The 18957-nt window shown below is 41.3% G+C and overlaps 1 protein-coding gene across 2 annotated transcripts; it reads right to left on the minus strand.

Annotated features, from left to right (window-relative positions):
- Positions 1 to 1444: 1444 nt before the first annotated feature.
- Positions 1445 to 12717, minus strand: LOC127941382 (olfactory receptor 146-like). Of its 2 annotated transcripts, XM_052536385.1 has the most exons (3): positions 11855 to 12717; positions 10174 to 10221; positions 1445 to 2265 (listed from the first exon to the last, which is right to left on the minus strand). In XM_052536385.1, the coding sequence occupies exons 1-3, from the start codon at positions 12715 to 12717 to the stop codon at positions 2235 to 2237; spliced, it is 942 nt and encodes a 313-aa protein (XP_052392345.1). In that variant the 3' UTR covers positions 1445 to 2234. The 2 variants fall into 2 exon arrangements, with proteins under 2 accessions (XP_052392345.1, XP_052392344.1); XM_052536384.1 differs by lacking the exon at positions 1445 to 2265 and having other exon boundaries at positions 10143 to 10221.
- Between the last annotated feature and the right edge of the window lie 6240 nt (positions 12718 to 18957).

The raw sequence follows: 18957 nt of genomic DNA on the forward strand, positions 1-18957 counted from the left end.
AAAAATGGAATAGCCTAGACAACCTTAAACAGCAATTTTAAGTTGCGATATAATAAAGTACTTGCTTTGATCTGGCTCTTGTGTGTAGCTGAGTTCAAATTGTCTGTTGGTGCGGCTTCAGCGTTGTTCTTTCCAGAGCAGATGATGCCCGAGCTCAATGCTTAACGCGAATGTAAACTTTGCCAAAAGATGATTAGACTTAAATTTGTTTGGCTCGCGAAGACAATTGAACGAAGACAAATATCAGAAGTCAATATAGAAAAACTAAGATGAAACGAAAAAGTTTAGAAGAACAAACGGAGAAACTTCTTGAAAAGTCAGATCACAAAGCTGAGAACCCCCTTCTTTCTCTGGCGCAATGCCAAGAACAAGGGTTTTCCTCTGTTTTTATGGAAAGGTAAGTTTACACCTATCTCCGGTCGCTCCGGAGCAAGCGGTCGAGAGGAGGTCCGGCAGAGATCGCCACTGTGGGCTCCCGTCGAACCGGGATTTGGCCATTTCCCCAGGATGTCCCGAGAGGAGAAGGGAGACGCAGATCGGCCGAGCCAGCGCCGTGGTACCAGATGGCCGCCAGTCCTGTGCAGCGCCACAGTACAAGATGGCCGACCGTCCAGCGCCACAGTACAAGATGGCCGCCAGTCCAGTGCCACAGTACAAGATGGCCGCCAGTCCAGCGCCACAGTACAAGATGGCCGCCAGTCCAGCGCCACAGTACAAGATGGCCACCAGCCCAGCGCCACAGTACAAGATGGCCACCAGCTCAGCGCCTACGCCCAAGATGGCAGCAGTGACATTTTTGGAGTATTTCTCTAATTTATCTAAGATCCTAGAGATTCCCAAGACGGTTCACGTCATGGCTGCTGAGCCAGCGTCTCAGCCCAAGATGGCAACCAGCCCAGTGCAATAGCCCAAGATGGCCGCCAGCCCAGAGCAACAGCACAAGATGGCCGACTCAACGCCTGAGTCTCCAGACAGGGTGCCACCGACTCGCCATCATAGAGGGCGGAGGAGGAGAAGACAGGCGTCTACTGCTCCTCAAAGTCCGGAGGACTTTCCCGAGTAGCCCACTGTCGTCCCTGAGGACGTTCCCGAGCGGGCAGCTGCCGTCCCCGATGCAGTTCCCGAGGCGGTGCCCGATGCGGTGCCCGATGCAGTTCCCGAGGCGGTGCCCGATGCAGTTCCCGAGGAGGCGCTCGATGCTGTTCGAGAGGCCGAGGCGGTGCCCGATGCAGTTCCCGAGGCGGTGCCCGATGCAGTTCCCGAGGCCGAGGCGGTGCCCGAGGCCGTTCCCGAGGAGGCGCTCGATGCTGTTCGAGAGGCCGAGGCGGTGCCCGACGCTGTTCCCGAGGAGGTGCCCGCTGCTGTTCCGGAGGCAGAGGCGGTGCCTGCTGCTGTTCCGGAGGCAGAGGCGGTGCCCGCTGTTGTTCCGGAGGCCAAGGCGGTGACCGAGGCCGTTCCCGATGTGGTGACTGAGGCGGTGCCCGAGGCCGTTCCAGAGGCAGTGCCCAAAGCAGAGGTGTCTCACGTCTCCACAGGCAGTCTTAAGTCAAGTCAAGTGCCCATTGACTGTTCAGAGTTGAGTCAGTTCCCGGTTGACCCTCCGGAGTCGAGTCAGGTGTTCGTGGACCCTCCAGAGTCAGGGTTAGTCACCGTCGACCTTCCAGAGCTAGGGTTAGTCACCGATGACCTTCCAGAGTCAGGGCTAGTTACCGATGGCCTTCCAGAGTCAGGGCAAGTCACAGATGGCCTTCCAGAGTCAGGGCTAGTCACAGATGGCCTTCCAGAGTCAGGGCTAGTCACAGATGGCTTTCCAGAGTCAGGGCTAGTTACCGATGGCCTTCCAGAGTCAGGGCTTGTCACTATTGACCTTTCAGAGTCGAGTCAGGTTCCCATGAACTCTCCAGAGACAAGGCTAGTCACCGGTGATCTTCGAGGACTGAATCAAGTCACCGGTGATCTTCGTCCTCCCATGGGGTCGGCAACAAGAATGTGGTGGTCTTCCGCTCCGCCCTGGGGGACTCCGGCCTCGACCGCGAGGACGTGGTGGTCTTCCGCTCCGCCCTGGGGGACTCTGGCCTTGACTACGAGGATGTGGTGGTCTTCCGCTCCGCCCTGGGGGACTCTGGCCTTGACTACGAGGATGTGGTGGTCTTCCGCTCCGCCCTGGGGGACTCTGGCCTTGACTACGAGGATGTGGTGGTCTTCCGCTCCGCCCTGGGGGACTCTGGCTTTGACTACAAGGATGTGGTGGTCTTCCGCTCCGCCCTGGGGGGCTTCTGCCTTGACCACATGGGTGTGATGGCCCTCTGTTCCGCCCGGGTGGTAATCACCTAATGTCCTCCATTTACCCATGTTTTTGTTTTCATTTGTTTTTCTATTTTCCTCCTTTGGACCTGACCCTGCGTCCCTCCCCTTTGTTTTTCCTCCGCCGGTCCACCACCCTCCTGGACTCCTTGTTTTGTGTTTCACCTCTCCTGCTTCTGCCTCGCCATTCCATCTGGTTGTTCCGTCTCTGTTTTCTTCCATTTTACCTGGTTGTCCTGTCTTTGTCTCTCCATTCCACCTGGTTGTTTGTCTCTGTTTTCTGACCCTCCGTCCCTCCCCCTAGTCCGCCGCCGCTTCACCTCCCTCCTACCTCTTTTTCTGTTGGGTTTTCCGGGGTTTCAGGTGGAGCATCTGGGAGCTGCTCCGTAGGGGAGGGGGTAATGTCACGCTGTCAGTCTCTGTTTTCCTGGGTGTCCCCTAGTGAGCTCACTTCTCCTTAGGCACTTCACCATAGGCACTTTAATTCCGCTAGTCTGGTCATGTCGTCACAGTAATTGCACTCCAATTAAATCGCACAGGTGCTGAAAATCCTTTGTCATTAGTCTCCCTACATAGAGCTGTCTTTCTCTGTTGTCTGTATGGAGTCCTTACCCTATGTGTGCATTGATGTTTCTCGTCTCCCGAGACTTTCCCTACCTTCTCGTTTCATCCGAGTTCCCGTTTTCATCCGCTTCCCTTTTTGGTTTTGGTTTGTCTCTCAAGACTGTTTATTTTGTATTTTACCCTTCTGTTAATAAAACCCATACTTGCAATTGGATCCTACCCTCTCCTTGTGTTTTTCCCAAAACCCACCGTCACAGAATCATGGCTAAAACATGCAATAAAAAAATAAAAAATAAATGAAACCCTGTGGCTTGCGATACATTGATGTGTAAAGACGCAAAACAATCGGTCTGTGCAAGAAACTGAACAACATTTATATAGTTTTTTTTTTTTTTACCTCTGATGCACTGCAGTGCCTGAACTATACTGAGCGTGTCCTTGACACCAACTGGGCGTGAGGTAGCTACTTCTTCTTGCTTTATGGCGGATCGCAGTCTTATAAGTATAAAACTGCCTAATTCATTTTTGGTTGAACTATTCCTTTAATCCCAGCCATAATTGTTGCATTTAATGATGTATATCTTAATTGAAAGGCTTTTGTCATTTAAAATAAAATAAATTATTTTTGTTTGAGATTAATATATTATTTTAACATCACTTTTTGTATTGAAACCAATATGTTGTGCATTAAAAATGTCTCAACAGATTTTTGTGAGCTTACCCACATGGAAAGAACCTATACAGTATTGTTCAAAATAATAACAGTACAATGTGACTAACCAGAATAATCAAGGTTTTTCGTATATTTTTTTATTGCTTCGTGGCAAACAAGTTACCAGTAGGTTCAGTAGATTCTCAGAAAACAAATGAGACCCAGCATTCATGATATGCACGCTCTTAAGGCTGTGCAATTGGGCAATTAGTTGAATTAGTTGAAAGGGGTGTGTTCAAAAAAATAGCAGTGTGGCATTCAATCACTGAGGTCATCAATTTTGTGAAGAAACAGGTGTGAATCAGGTGGCCCCTATTTAAGGATGAAGCCAACACTTGTTGAACATGCATTTGAAAGCTGAGGAAAATGGGTCGTTCAAGACATTGTTCAGAAGAACAGCGTACTTTGATTAAAAAGTTGATTAGAGAGTGGAAAACCTATAAAGAGGTGCAAAAAATGATAGGCTGTTCAGCTAAAATGATCTCCAATGCCTTAAAATGGAGAGCAAAACCAGAGAGACGTGGAAGAAAACGGAAGACAACCATCAAAATGGATAGAAGAATAACCAGAATGGCAAAGGCTCAGCCAATGATCACCTCCAGGATGATCAAAGACAGTCTGGAGTTACCTGTAAGTACTGTGACAGTTAGAAGACATCTGTGTGAAGCTAATCTATTTTCAAGAATCCCCCGCAAAGTCCCTCTGTTAAAAAAAAGGCATGTGCAGAAGAGGTTACAATTTGCCAAAGAACACATCAACTGGCCTAAAGAGAAATGGAGGAACATTTTGTGGACTGATGAGAGTAAAATTGTTCTTTTTTGGTCCAAGGGGCACAGGCAGTTTGTGAGACGACCCCCAAACTCTGAATTCAAGCCACAGTACACAGTGAAGACAGTGAAGCATGGAGGTGCAAGCATCATGATATGGGCATGTTTCTCCTACTATGGTGTTGGGCCTATTTATCGCATACCAGGGATCATGGATCAGTTTGCATATGTTAAAATACTTGAAGAGGTCATGTTGCCCTATGCTGAAGAGGACATGCCCTTGAAATGGTTGTTTCAACAAGACAATGACCCAAAACACACTAGTAAACGGGCAAAGTCTTGGTTCCAAACCAACAAAATTAATGTTATGGAGTGGCCAGCCCAATCTCCAGACCTTAATCCAATTGAGATCTTGTGGGGTGATATCAAAAATGCTGTTTCTGAAGCAAAACCAAGAAATGTGAATGAATTGTGGAATGTTGTTAAATAATCATGGAGTGTAATAACAGCTGAGAGGTGCCACAAGTTGGTTGACTCCATGCCACACAGATGTCAAGCAGTTTTAAAAAACTGTGGTCATACAACTAAATATTAGTTTAGTGATTCACAGGATTGCTAAATCCCAGAAAAAAAAATGTTTGTACAAAATAGTTTTGAGTTTGTACAGTCAAAGGTAGACACTGCTATTTTTTTGAACACACCCCTTTCAACTAATTGCCCAATTGCACAGCCTTAAGAGCGTGCATATCATGAATGCTGGGTCTTGTTTGTTTTCTGACAATCTACTGAACCTACTGGTAACTTGTTTGCCACGTAGCAATAAAAAATATACTAAAAACCTTGATTATTCTGGTTAGTCACATTGTACTGCTATTATTTTGAACAATACTGTATGTGGATATATGCGCATATATGAAACATACATGCAGTGTATATGCACATATATGCAGCATATATGCGTAAATATACTGCATATATGCTGCAAAATCAAATCAGAGCAGAATCCAAATCTTCAGTACTTATCCTGCTTGATCTGTCCGCTGATTTTGACACGGTTAATCACCAGATCCTCCTATCAACCCTACTGGCAAATGGCATCTCAGGAACCACACTTCAATGGTTTGAGTCTTACCTATCAGATAGGTCCTTCAAAGTCAGTGGTGGACAGTAACGGAGTAGCTTTACTTCGTTACTGTACTTAAGTAAATTTTTCAAGTATCTGTACTTTACTGGAGTAGTTTTATTTTTAGCAACTTTTACTTTTACTTCACTACATTCCAAAGCATAAAATCGTACTTTTTACTTCACTACATTTCATAAAACATATCGTTACTCCCTATATCACGTGCTCCGACACTCAGAAGCGGTGTCTGATTCATCATGAACGAACTGATGCTGAGTCCCAATTCGCCTACTTATACTACGACCTAAAAGTATGTACTTTTTTTGTGAGGGAAAAGTACATACTTTTGAGTGTGTAGCAAAAGAGTATGCACGCTCTGGGACATACTTCGATGACGTCATGCAACATGAACGACAACGTGGTTGACTAGTTACGCACACCACAACTGTTAAGGTTTCATTCATTCTTTATGTCCAATAAAATTTTATTTACTATTCCCATCATTTTTTCTCATCGTTTTTTTTCACAATACATTTTACTATGTGTGCTTCTACCAAGTTGAGAAGTGAGGAAACAGGGCTGCGTCGTCGTAGAACCAAACGCAGGTCGTTTGTGAGGCGGCTGGTTCTGACGTTCATGTGCAATGTGTGTAACGAAATAAAATATAACTTTAATTAGGGTTAAACATTTGAATTCTTACACTTAAAAGCTGAGGGTGCCATGTTTACATCACCACAAAGCCATTGCAAAGCTCCTCCCTCCCGTACGCAATGTGTGTAACGAAATAAATGGGTTGTGGGCAATATTAGCACTTATAGTGTGCATTGATCTGCACTTCGAATTCTAACCGGAAATAGTAGACCATCCGGGTATCTTTGGAATACTATTTTCAACATACTACGATTTGGGACGTACTAATTCTAGTTTTGCATACTATTTAGGACGGATAGTATGCGAATTGGGACTCAGCATGAGTCTTTTCAAAAGAAACTTTTAAATCGGATCGCGAATTGCACCAAACGATTCGTTTACGAATTAGAATGATCCGATTGCAGCTGTTCTGGAGTCGACCACTCACTGATTCAAATGAACCGTTTAGTGCGAGTCACCAGAAGTAAGAACTGGGAGATCTTGTGAGCGCGCGTGCGTCTGATGTTGCTAAAAGTAAGTTATGTCGAAATTTTGGAAGTTGACATGAATGTTCATCGTACTGAAAATAAGTAAATATTGTTTACTGATGCTAACTGTCTAGCTAACAAGCTTGTTGGTGCTAAGTTGATGTAATTTTTATAAATAATGTCCAAATATTTTTATTCAGCCACATATTTTTATTCAGCCACATATATATATATATATATATATATATATATATATATATATATATATATATATTACATCTGGTTAGAAAAGAAAGGATGTGATGTTCAGAACATGGTAACTACAGTAATTATCAAAGTGGGAAGAGATGCACCCCGTTTGGCCAGGGGTGTTTTTAAACCACAGACAAGATTTGAGAAGGAAAAAATCATTATGCATTTTTTTTTTTTTTTTCTTAAAATGTTCTTCCTAACTTCAGGCCTTATTATCATGTCATATATACAGTACAGACCAAAAGTTTGGACACACCTTCTCATTCAAAGAGTTTTCTTTATTTTCATGACTATGAAAATTGTAGATTCACACTGAAGGCATCAAAACTATGAATTAACACATGTGGAATTATATATGGAATTATATACATAACAAAAAAGTGTGAAACAACTGAAAATATGTCATATTCTAGGTTCTTCAAAGTAGCCACCTTTTACTTTGATTACTGCTTTGCACACTCTTGGCACTCTCTTGATGAGCTTCAAGAGGTAGTCACCTGAAATGGTCTTCCAACAGTCTTGAAGGAGTTCCCCGAGAGATGCGTAGCACTTGTTGGTTCTTTTGCCTTCTGTCTGAGGTCCAGCTCACCCCTAAACCATCTGGATTGGATTCAGGTCCAGTGACTGTGGAGGCCAGGTCATCTGGCGCAGCACCCCATCACTCTCCTTCTTGGTCAAATAGCCCTTGATGCCTTCAGTGTGACTCTACAATCTTCATAGTCATGAAAATAAAGAAAACTCTTTGTATGAGTTTTCCAAACTTTTGGTCTGTACTGTAACTTTGATGTTCTGTAAAACAACTAACTTTAAAATACTTTTTTCTTACTGGTGAAAATCAGATGGTCATCTCTGTTTTCTCTCAGGTACATCACAGTGTAAGCTTCACAGTGAGCATTACTCTCATCAGCGTAGTCCATATCAACAACAAAAATATATTTTGACTCCATATAGTGGTTATTTTGGAAAAAATCCCAGGTATTTTGAGCAGTAGGATTATAAAAAAATGTGCTAATATAAAATTAAATTAAGTAGCCTATGTAAAATTGCAAACATCTATCTTGCAGTACTTTTTTACTTAAGTACATAAAAAATTTAGTACTTTTGTACTTTCACTTGAGTAAAATTGAAAAAGGAGTACTTTTACTTTTACTGGAGTAATATTTTACCATATGTATCTGTACTTTTACTCAAGTACTTGATTTGTGTACTTCGTCCACCACTGTTCAAAGTATCTTGGAGAGGTGAGGTGTCCAAGTCTCAACATCTAACTACTGGGGTGCCTCAGGGCTCAGTTCTTGGACCACTTCTCTTCTCTGTCTACATGGCATCATTAGGTTCTGTCATTCAGAAACATGGCTTTTCATACCACTACTATGCTGATGACACTCAACTCTACCTCTCATTCCATCCTGATGATCCAACGGTAGCTATTCGCATGTCAGCTTGTCTAACAGACATTTCTTCCTGGATGATGGACCATCACCTTCAACTCAGCCTTGCCAAGACATAACTGCTTGTGATTCCAGCAAACCCATCGTTCCATCACAGATCTGGTCATTTTGTAGCTCATATCTCATTTCTGACTGTCATACATGATGCCTAGCTCATATTTTCTATTATCAAGGCAAAAACTAAGAATTAACGAAAAAAATTATGCAAGAACGTATATATGTGCGAACACGTGAAATTGGTATCACATGTTATTGCCATGTTATGGAATTTAACTATGGCAATATATTAACATGATATACAGAGCCGGACAGTAACGGAGTACATTTACTTGAGTACAGTACTTAAGTACAATTTTGAGGGATCTGTACTTTACTCGAGTATCATTTTTGGGGAGTACTCATGACTTTACTCAAGTACATTTAAGAGGCAAATATTGTACTCTTTACTCCGCTATATTTCTATCCATAACCATAAGTACCCATTACTTCTTCGGCCCCGTCCACATGGAGACGGTCCCCCGATCTTTTTTCCCCTCATCTCAAAAAAATATCAGCTTCCACACAAAACCGATGTTGTATACATGCCAGACCAGCATGTGGCGCTGTAATTCTGCCACAGAGATACACTTAAAACGGAAAAGAAGACATGGATTTGCTGATAAACCTTGTGCATGGTACACAAACGAACATGGAACAATACATTTATTAATCCGTGTTAATGTTAGTTAATAAAAAATGCAATCGTTCAGTGTTTGTTCATGTTTTTGTTGCTGTTACGTGATGTAGTGGTGTTTGACTAGGGGCGAGACATGGGCTGATGATTTTAGATTTTCACAAAATTTACGGATACGCCATCCAGATGAAATGCAAAGGCAGTATATTTTCTAATATATCCACTCTGGAACCCGGTTTCAAAACATCGTTTCACTCTTCCAAAATGCCAGATCCGTGTGGACAAAAATGCCTATCCGTTAAAAGAATTGTGCGCTGAATAAAAAAGAGGAAAAAAAAAAATCTCAGACACCCTACCAAACGTCTTTGGATAGTGCAGGAAGGAAGAGGTGGAGGAGGATAAGGCGCGTCATGACAGACCTTCAAAGAATAATAAAGATTTTTTTCTGTTCAGTTTTTTTGTCTTATTTTTGTTCTTGTACTATATTTTTACTAGGTACTATTTGATTGATCTTGAGTAAATAAATAATGTACATTTCTACATTTTGGACTTATTTAGGTTGCCTAGCAGCTATGGATTTTAATTTTACTATTATAGGTGAACATATAGGTGCATATATACGTGCATATATGTACCTATATAGGCATATGTATGCACATAAATATGTGTACATATATATGTAAGTATATGTGTGCATATGTATGCACATAAATATGTGTACATATATATGCAAGTAGCTTTCATACAGAAGCCTTCTCTGCCTTAAATATGGGACGGTCGGCAACCCTGTAAGACACAAAAGATAATTTGGGCTGCAACCTATGTTAGGATAAGGATAATGCGGCTCTGGTGATGCTTATGTATTATAGTACATATTATGTAGTCTTTTAATATTCCTATTACTTAGCAACCAAATAACAAACACCACAGTGATTGGTCAACAGGTGGAGTGTTTATATTTTATACACAATACATAAATGTATATATATATATATACACACATTTATAAGAAATATAAATAAAGTAAGAAATAATTGTGGTAGATTGATTTGTTATTTGCAGGTGTGGCCAAATGTAAATTTGTGCCCTCTATCCTTAACAGCTTTAGCTCTTTCATTCTTTAAAAATATGATTTCAGCTTAAATTTTTTATTTATTTTTTACATGCCTAAAAATAAGTCACAACATATTAACTTTTTTTTTCCACCACAGTTGAACAATCTTTTGTCTTATCTCTTTAGTTTGTAAACCATATACAGTATTGTTCAAAATAATAGCAGTACAATGTGACTAACCAGAATAATCAAGGTTTTTAGTATATTTTTTATTGCTACGTGGCAAACAAGTTACCAGTAGGTTCAGTAGATTGTCAGAAAACAAACAAGACCCAGCATTCATGATATGCACGCTCTTAAGGCTGTGCAATTGGGCAATTAGTTGAAAGGGGTGTGTTCAAAAAAATAGCAGTGTCTACCTTTGACTGTACAAACTCAAAACTATTTTGTACAAACATTTTTTTTTTCTGGGATTTAGCAATCCTGTGAATCACTAAACTAATATTTAGTTGTATGACCAAAGTTTTTTAAAACTGCTTGACATCTGTGTGGCATGGAGTCAACCAACTTGTGGCACCTCTCAGCTGTTATTCCACTCCATGATTCTTTAACAACATTCCACAATTCATTCACATTTCTTGGTTTTGCTTCAGAAACAGCATTTTTGATATCACCCCACAAGTTCTCAATTGGATTAAGGTCTGGAGATTGGGCTGGCCACTCCATAACATTAATTTTGTTGGTTTGGAACCAAGACTTTGCCCGTTTACTAGTGTGTTTTAGGGTCATTGTCTTGTTGAAACAACCATTTCAAGGGCATGTCCTCTTCAGCATAGGGCAACATGACCTCTTCAAGTATTTTAACATATGCAAACTGATCCATGATCCCTGGTATGCGATAAATAGGACCAACACCATAGTAGGAGAAACATGCCCATATCATGATGCTTGCACCTCCATGCTTCACTGTCTTCACTGTGTACTGTGGTTTGAATTCAGAGTTTGGGGGTCGTCTCACAAACTGCCTGTGGCCCTTGGACCCAAAAAGAACAATTTTACTCTCATCAGTCCACAAAATGTTCCTCCATTTCTCTTTAGGCCAGTTGATGTGTTCTTTGGCAAATTGTAACCTCTTCTGCACATGCCTTTTTTTTAACAGAGGGACTTTGCGGGGGATTCTTGAAAATAGATTAGCTTCACACAGACGTCTTCTAACTGTCACAGTACTTACAGGTAACTCCAGACTGTCTTTGATCATTCTGGAGGTGATCATTGGCTGAGCCTTTGCCATTCTGGTTATTCTTCTATCCATTTTGATGGTTGTCTTCCGTTTTCTTCCACGTCTCTCTGGTTTTGCTCTCCATTTTAAGGCATTGGAGATCATTTTAGCTGAACAGCCTATCATTTTTTGCACCTCTTTATAGGTTTTCCCCTCTCTAATCAACTTTTTAATCAAAGTACGCTGTTCTTCTGAACAATGTCTTGAACGACCCATTTTCCTCAGCTTTCAAATGCATGTTCAACAAGTGTTGGCTTCATCCTTAAATAGGGGCCACCTGATTCACACCTGTTTCTTCACAAAATTGATGACCTCAGTGATTGAATGCCACACTGCTATTTTTTTGAACACACCCCTTTCAACTAATTCAACTAATTGCCCAATTGCACAGCCTTAAGAGCGTGCATATCATGAATGCTAGGTCTCATTTGTTTTCTGAGAATCTACTGAACCTACTGGTAACTTGTTTGCCACGTAGCAATAAAAAAATATACGAAAAACCTTGATTATTCTGGTTAGTCACATTGTACTGCTATTATTTTGAACAATACTGTACTATAGGATTTAGTCCTGGTGGTACAATATGAAACATTATACTAGCTAGCTTCCTGTTTTCAGAGTATTCAGGAAAACGATGGAGAAAAATCATGATGGCGCAAGAAACAAACATTATTAAATAAACGGCTATGTGACTGCCACATGTTTTTATGGCTTTACTGTTGAGTGCTTTGTTTTTGCTAATTATACATACAGCAACAATCCTGATATATGTTATAAACATCAATGTCAATGATATGCTGAGTGCTCCCACAGAATAAACAATTCCAAACATGTTATTAATGGCCACATTTTCACAGGACAATTTATAAAGCGAAGCATTGTCACAGAAAGGGTTTTCAATTTTAGATCTGCAGTGAGAGAGGTGTACAGTGAGACCTATCATAATTGCCACTACAATTACAGGCAGCGCCCAGGCTATTGCTGATAATTTAACCACCATTTTATTGGTCATTATAGTTGTGTACAGCAATGGATTGCATATAGCCACTTGTCTGTCATAAGCCATGGTTACTAATGCAGTGTGGCTTGCTGTTGCAAATATGTGAACAAAATATGCTTGAATAACACACTCCACATATGTTATATAGCGCTCTGAAGCCTGTCTGAAAATATCCTGCATTAAGCGTGGTAAAATGACAGTTGTCCCTATTATATCATTCACTGGAAGGTTACAGAAAAGAAAATGCATAGGATGATGTAGGTTCTTCTCCATTCCAATCAGTATTATTAGTCCAATGTTACATCCCATTGCAAAGATGTAAAAAAAGAAAAGGAAGATAAAAACAAGATAGGAAGCCTGAGGTGCAACTTTCAGTCCCTCCACAAGGAGAATGTTATTTGTAAATGTCAGGTTATCCATTAGTTGCTGTACACAAAACCTGAAAACAGTAAAACTCAGACTGTCATTAAATGTCTTAAATGTCATCTTAAATGTCTACATCTTAAATAGTTTCATTACACTAAGAGGGATATAAATGGACTATGTTGACAGATATTTGTGTTTTAGCAGTAAACCCTAGTTTTTTGCATATAACATATGATAGCATTTTAATGTGCTTTATTTTTACATAAATCTATGTATGCTGCATATTTACAAAATAACATATTTTACATGGATTTCTCTTCTCAATGATTTTCAGAGTCAACATAAATTGGCACTTTTCAAAGCATGCGGTCAGTTAAACTTTCTAACAATACACAGTATTTAAAAAAATAAAAGAACCTGGAATCATATTTTCTGCTATGAAGTTGCGTAATGTCTGGTATTTGCTTTTAACATAACATAATTGTACCAGAAGTATTTTACCTCAGATCAAGTTGTCTAGTAAATAGTTACAGCCAAAACTATGAATCATGAGTGTTACTATAAGAACTTAAATATCAACTTGTTCTTCTCTAAAGAAATCTTTGCTCATTCTTGGCTTTTAATAACTGATTCAAATGTGTTTTCTGTGATGTCATCACCCAAGAGGGGTGCTCTTGTTATCTGTCGACTTTTTGTTGTTCTCAGTATGGCAAAGGCACACCGTTTGCCCTGAAAGAATGGTCCAGTTAGCCACCACTAGTTAATGAAGGTGCACCTAATGAGTCCTAAAATCAGCAGGTTGTAACCACCTTCAAAAGTTCTAATTTTATGGGTCTTGTATGTTAGAGGATAGACTGTCACCCTGTGGATAGAAGTAATTCCACATGCTTATGGGTCTAGAGGGCATCTTTTTCCTGCATCTATCCACCTTCATTTTACATTTTACATATTCTGCAGCATTAAATGGTTTATCAGTTTCAATAATAATAATAACAATAATAATAGTCAAAAAATGGCACTGAATATTACTTTCTATATTTTACGTAAAATATCCCAGACCAGTCGGGGATGTAATTACACCAGTCATAGTGTTGACCTCCTACAGTTCAGGCACCAAGGGGCCTGAGAACAAAGGGAACAAAGCTAACCCCAGGGATCCAGACGTAGTCGAACTCAAGACGGGAGGGACTCATGGAGAGTGCCTGTAAGTCTCCTACTCGCTTAACTGATGCTACCACCACTAGCAGAGCAGTTTTCTCAAGGGAATCGGCCATGGCTCCACTAGCGACCACTGCAACAGGTCCGAGAGCCACGGTAGGCTCCTCTAAATAGGGGCTACCAGGATGACCTTGTGGGCATCCCCTGTGATTCGTCTGATGACCTGGGGGATCAGAGCGATCAGGGGGAAAAGCATAAAGGAGTAGACTGGGCCAGTCGTGGGCCAGAGCATTCTTGACTTTGAGCAGAACCTAGGTGTGCTATTTCATAGCAGTCTTTCCTTAGAAAGCCACGTTTCTAGCATTTGTAAAACTGTATTTTTCCATCTCAAATATATATCTAAATTACGGTCTATGCTCTCAATGTCAAATGCAGAAATGTTTATAACAGTAATCTTGGGGGGTGGACTCATTTAAAATAATATAATCATCAGGTTTTAGCCAGGTTTCAGTCAAACAGAGCACATCTATATTATGATCAGTGATCATATTATTTACAAAAAGTGTTTTCGTAGAAAGGGATCTGATATTCAATAAGCCAAGCTTTATCATTTGTTTATCCATATTGCATCTGTTTTTTATTTGTTGAACCTCAATTAAATTGTTTATCTTAACTTGGTTTGGACGTTTTTTGTATGTTCTAGTTCAGGGAACAGACACAGTCTCTATAGTGATATCTAGGTGAAAGAGTCTTTATGTGCTGAGAATTAGCTGAGCTCTGTGACATGAGGCAGCTAGCAGACAGCCGGTTTAGCCAGTCTGTCTGCTTCCTGACTTGGGCCCCAGTTAGTCAAGTATAAACACTCAGACTATTTGCCATATCACTAGAGAGAAGAGTGGCGCCACCCCAGGAGGGATGAAGACCATGTCTTTTCAACAGGTCAGGTCTGCCCCAAAAGCTCTTCCAATTGTCTATGAAACCTATGTTATTTTGTGGGCACCACTTAGACATCCAGCCATTGAGTGGTGACAATCTGCTATGCATCTTGTCACCACGGTAAGCAGGGAGGGAACCACAGTGTCTGACAACGTGCTTGCAAGTTCACACACCTATTTAATGTTATTTTTAGTGATCTCAGACTGGCAAAGTCGAACATCATTAGCACCAGCATGAATAACAATCTTACTGTATTTACGTTTAGCATAAGCCAGCACTTTTAAATTTGCCAAGATGTCAGGAGCTCTGGCTCCCGTTAAACATTTGACTATGGTGGCTGGTGTCTCTATATTCACGTTCCGTACAATAGAATCACCAATAACTAGAGCACTTTCATCAGGTTTCTCAGTGGGTGCATCACTGAGCGGGGAGAACCTGTTTAATGTTTTGATCGGAACAGAAGAGCGGTGATTTGACCCACGACTACGCTGCCTCACTGTCACCCAGTTGCCCTTCTGCTGGGGCTCTGCCGGAACCGGACAATGTACAGGAATCCCTGAGCTAGACGCATCCAAAGCCGTATCTAGAGCCCTAACATTCTTACTGTCCTCAATTAAAGTTTGGATGCGTGTCTCTAATTCTGAAATCTTCTCTGTCAGCCTAACTATTTCCCTGCATTTATCACATGTGAATCCCTCATCTGCGACAGAGATAGATAAGAGAGAGAGTAGAGGAGAAAAGAAAACAGCGATAAGTTCAAATTAAAATGCTAATGACAAGCTAACGAGTGCTAACGCTTTCTAACACCCAATGTATTTGCTACATCATTAGAAGAATGCCATCTACGCTAATATTAGTCTGTTTCTCTCTTATTCCGAGGTCACTGTAGCCACCAGATCCAGTCTTTATCCAGATCAGAGGGTCACTGCAGTCACCCGGATCCAGTACGTATCCAGACCAGATGGTGTATCGGCACCTAGAATGGACCTCTACAGCCCTAAAAGACAGCGGAGACCAGGACAACTACAGCCCCAGATACAGATCCCCTGTAAAGACCTTGTCTCAGATGACCACCTGGACAAGAACACAATAAACAGATGATTCTTCTGCACAATCTGACTTGCTGCAGCCTGGAATTTAACTGCTGGTTTCGTCTGGTCAGAGGAGAACTGGCCTTGTTTCTCCCAAAGTTTTTTTCTCCATTCTGTCACCGATGTAGTTTCGGTTCCTTGCCGCTGTCGCCTCTAGTTTGCTTAGTTGGGGTCACTTCATCTACAGCGATATCGTTGACTTGATTGCAAATAAATGCACAGACACTATTTAAAATGAACAGAAATGACATCACTGAATTCAATGATGAACTGTCTTTTTGCATTATTGACACACTGTTTTCCTAATGAATATTGTGCAGTTGCTTTGACGCAATGTATTTTGTATAAAGCGCTATATAAATAAAGGTGACTTGACTTGACTTGACTCAATGTCAAATGCAGAAATGTTAATCCATGCATTTATGACCTCAGGGTTAAATTATTGTAATGCTTTATTGGGTGGTTGTTCTGCAGACTTAGTAAACAAACTACAGCTAGTCCAATATGCAGCAGCAAGAGTTCTTAATAGAACCAGGAAGTATGACCATATTAGCCCGGTCCTGTCAACACTGCACTGGCTCCCTATCAAACATCGTATAGATTTTAAAATATTGCTTATTACTTATAAAGCCCTGAATGGTTTAGCACCTCAGTATTTGAATGAGCTCCTGTTACATTATAATCCTCAAATTCTGCTGCGTAGTCTGCACAATCTGACTTGCTGCAGCCTGGAATTGAACTGCTGGTTTTGTCTGGTCAGAGGAGAACTGACCTGGTTTCTCCCACTGTTTTTTCTCCATTCTATCACCGATGGAGTTTCGGTTCCTTGCCGCTGCCGCCTCTGGCTTGCTTAGTTGGGGTCACTTCATCTACAGCGACATTGTTGACTTGATTGCAAATTAATGCACAGACACTATTTAAACTAAACAGAGATGACATCACTGAATTCAATGATGAACTGCCTTTAACTATCATTTTGCCTTATTGCCTATTGTTTTCCTAATGAATGTTGTTCACTTGCTTTGACGCAATGTATTTCGTTTAAAGCGCTATATAAATAAAGGTGACTTGACTTGACTTGACTCCCAAAGACGTCCCAAATCCTTTGAACAGTCTGGGGGATGGAGCCTCCACTCCTCTGAGGGGAGGTTGCCCCGGGACCACATGCTTGCCCCGGTGTTCAGAACGCCCTGCACATGCGTTGCCCTCACTCTAGGATGCCTTTCACTAGAGTGAATAGGGGTTTTGAGGAGATCCCGCCTTGGCGATTTATGAAGGACACCACTGTTATGTTGTCCGAACATGGTTCCCTACCATAAGTGGTAAGAAAGCATAGAGAACTCAGCACCAGAATTTCCATGTGGTTGATATGGAGCTTGCTTTCTGTACTCATCCAGATGCCAAAGGTCGAATGGCCTTCACACAGGGCCCCCCAGCCCGTCTTGGAAGCATCCGTGAAGATGATTTCCTGCCTGACAACTATCCCCACCGCTGCCCCCTGCTCGTACCAGCTGGGCTTCGTCCATGGGGCCAGGGTTGCACTGCACGCCTGGCTCACCTTGATCTTGTAGCGACCGTGCCACCAGGCTTGAGGTTTTAGCCAAAACTGTAGTGGACGCATGTAGAGCAGGCCCAACCGTACAACTGGTGATGCTAAGCTCATGAGACCTAGCATCTTTTGACACACACAGTAGCAGAACTGTCCCAGGCGTAAAGGTTTCTGCAAGCTGCCGAATGGCCTGAGCACGCTCTGGTGAGATTATGTCTGTCTTACGGATCGAGTCGATAATTGTCTAAAATGCCTTGACCCCCCATTTGACCCCCCACTCTCTTCCTGATAAAAAAATATATATATCCGGGATGAAGTTTAAAAAATGTTTCTCTTCGAACTACGCAGAACAATAATAAATAATTATTATTTTGACATTTATTCGTACACTTAATTGAGAACCGTTTCTGCCAGACACGTCCGATTCAAGAACCGAGCACCTGATGATACTGCGCAATGCGTATGTGAGATTCAGCATGAAGCAAACCAACACACAGAGCTAATGTTATAAGCACGGGTAAACCGAAGGCTTGAATCACGGGCAGTCATCGCCAATGACATTACATCAAACGCAAAAGAACCGGTGAACCGTTTTTTTTTTTCAACTGGTTTATTTGATCGAACTCTCCGAAAGAACCAGTTCACTTGAGCACGTGCCCCTTTGCCCCTTAAGTGCCCTTTTATCAAAGCAAAGTTTCCTTAAATTGTTTTTGTAATAACATTCCCTTTTGTGAATGCCTGCCCACGCCCAATCATAATATTAGTACAATTTATTAATAACAATTTAGCCGTTAATAAAATGACCAACATGATGACCTTTCACCTGATTTCACCACATTTTTTAATTGCCAGAGGATATTTTCAACACCATGGCAGCTGGTAAGTGGTGTTTCATTCTCAGCTAAGTGATTTTGATGTTTATTTTACTTTTATTATTTTACAAGAACGATGAGAGAACATGCAGATATGTTGCTGTGTGTAGCCTCTCATGTAGACGTAATGCTAGCATGCTGTTTGAGGGAGAAAAATTTCACAACGTTCCCCAAAACGTTCTTATCGCTAAGTAGCTCTTAACCTATTCCGTATCCTCTCTCTTAACGTTATAGCACGATTCCCAACACGTTAGTACGTTAAGTATATCTTCTGTAAGTCACACTTTTATAAGGTTGGCCTGGACCATTTGTAAGCTCTCTCTTAGCATTGTTTGAACTCAAGACGCTAGTCGCCTCCATTGTGCAGCAGTACTTTTTTTAATCAGCGCAGCGCAGTACAAGTCAAACTATGGTATGTTGACAATGTTGTGGCTCAACAATGATTTTATGTTATGGACATTTTAAAACTCATAATAAATTATGTTCGCAATGGATACAGGACTATTTATGAAGTTGACTTTATGTGGTATCAGAACTAATATGGTAGTAATTAGCTAAGGCTATTTCATTATGTAATTAAAGCGAATTAGCAATCACTTTTGATAATGAAAATCTTGCAAACAATTTGTCTCTAAATGGCTAAGATCTATAAATTGGTAAGCATGGTGGTGTCCAGTAAGTGACCAAC

The sequence above is a fragment of the Carassius gibelio genome, chromosome A21, assembly GCF_023724105.1.
Source record: "Carassius gibelio isolate Cgi1373 ecotype wild population from Czech Republic chromosome A21, carGib1.2-hapl.c, whole genome shotgun sequence".
Lineage (NCBI taxonomy): Eukaryota > Metazoa > Chordata > Actinopteri > Cypriniformes > Cyprinidae > Carassius > Carassius gibelio.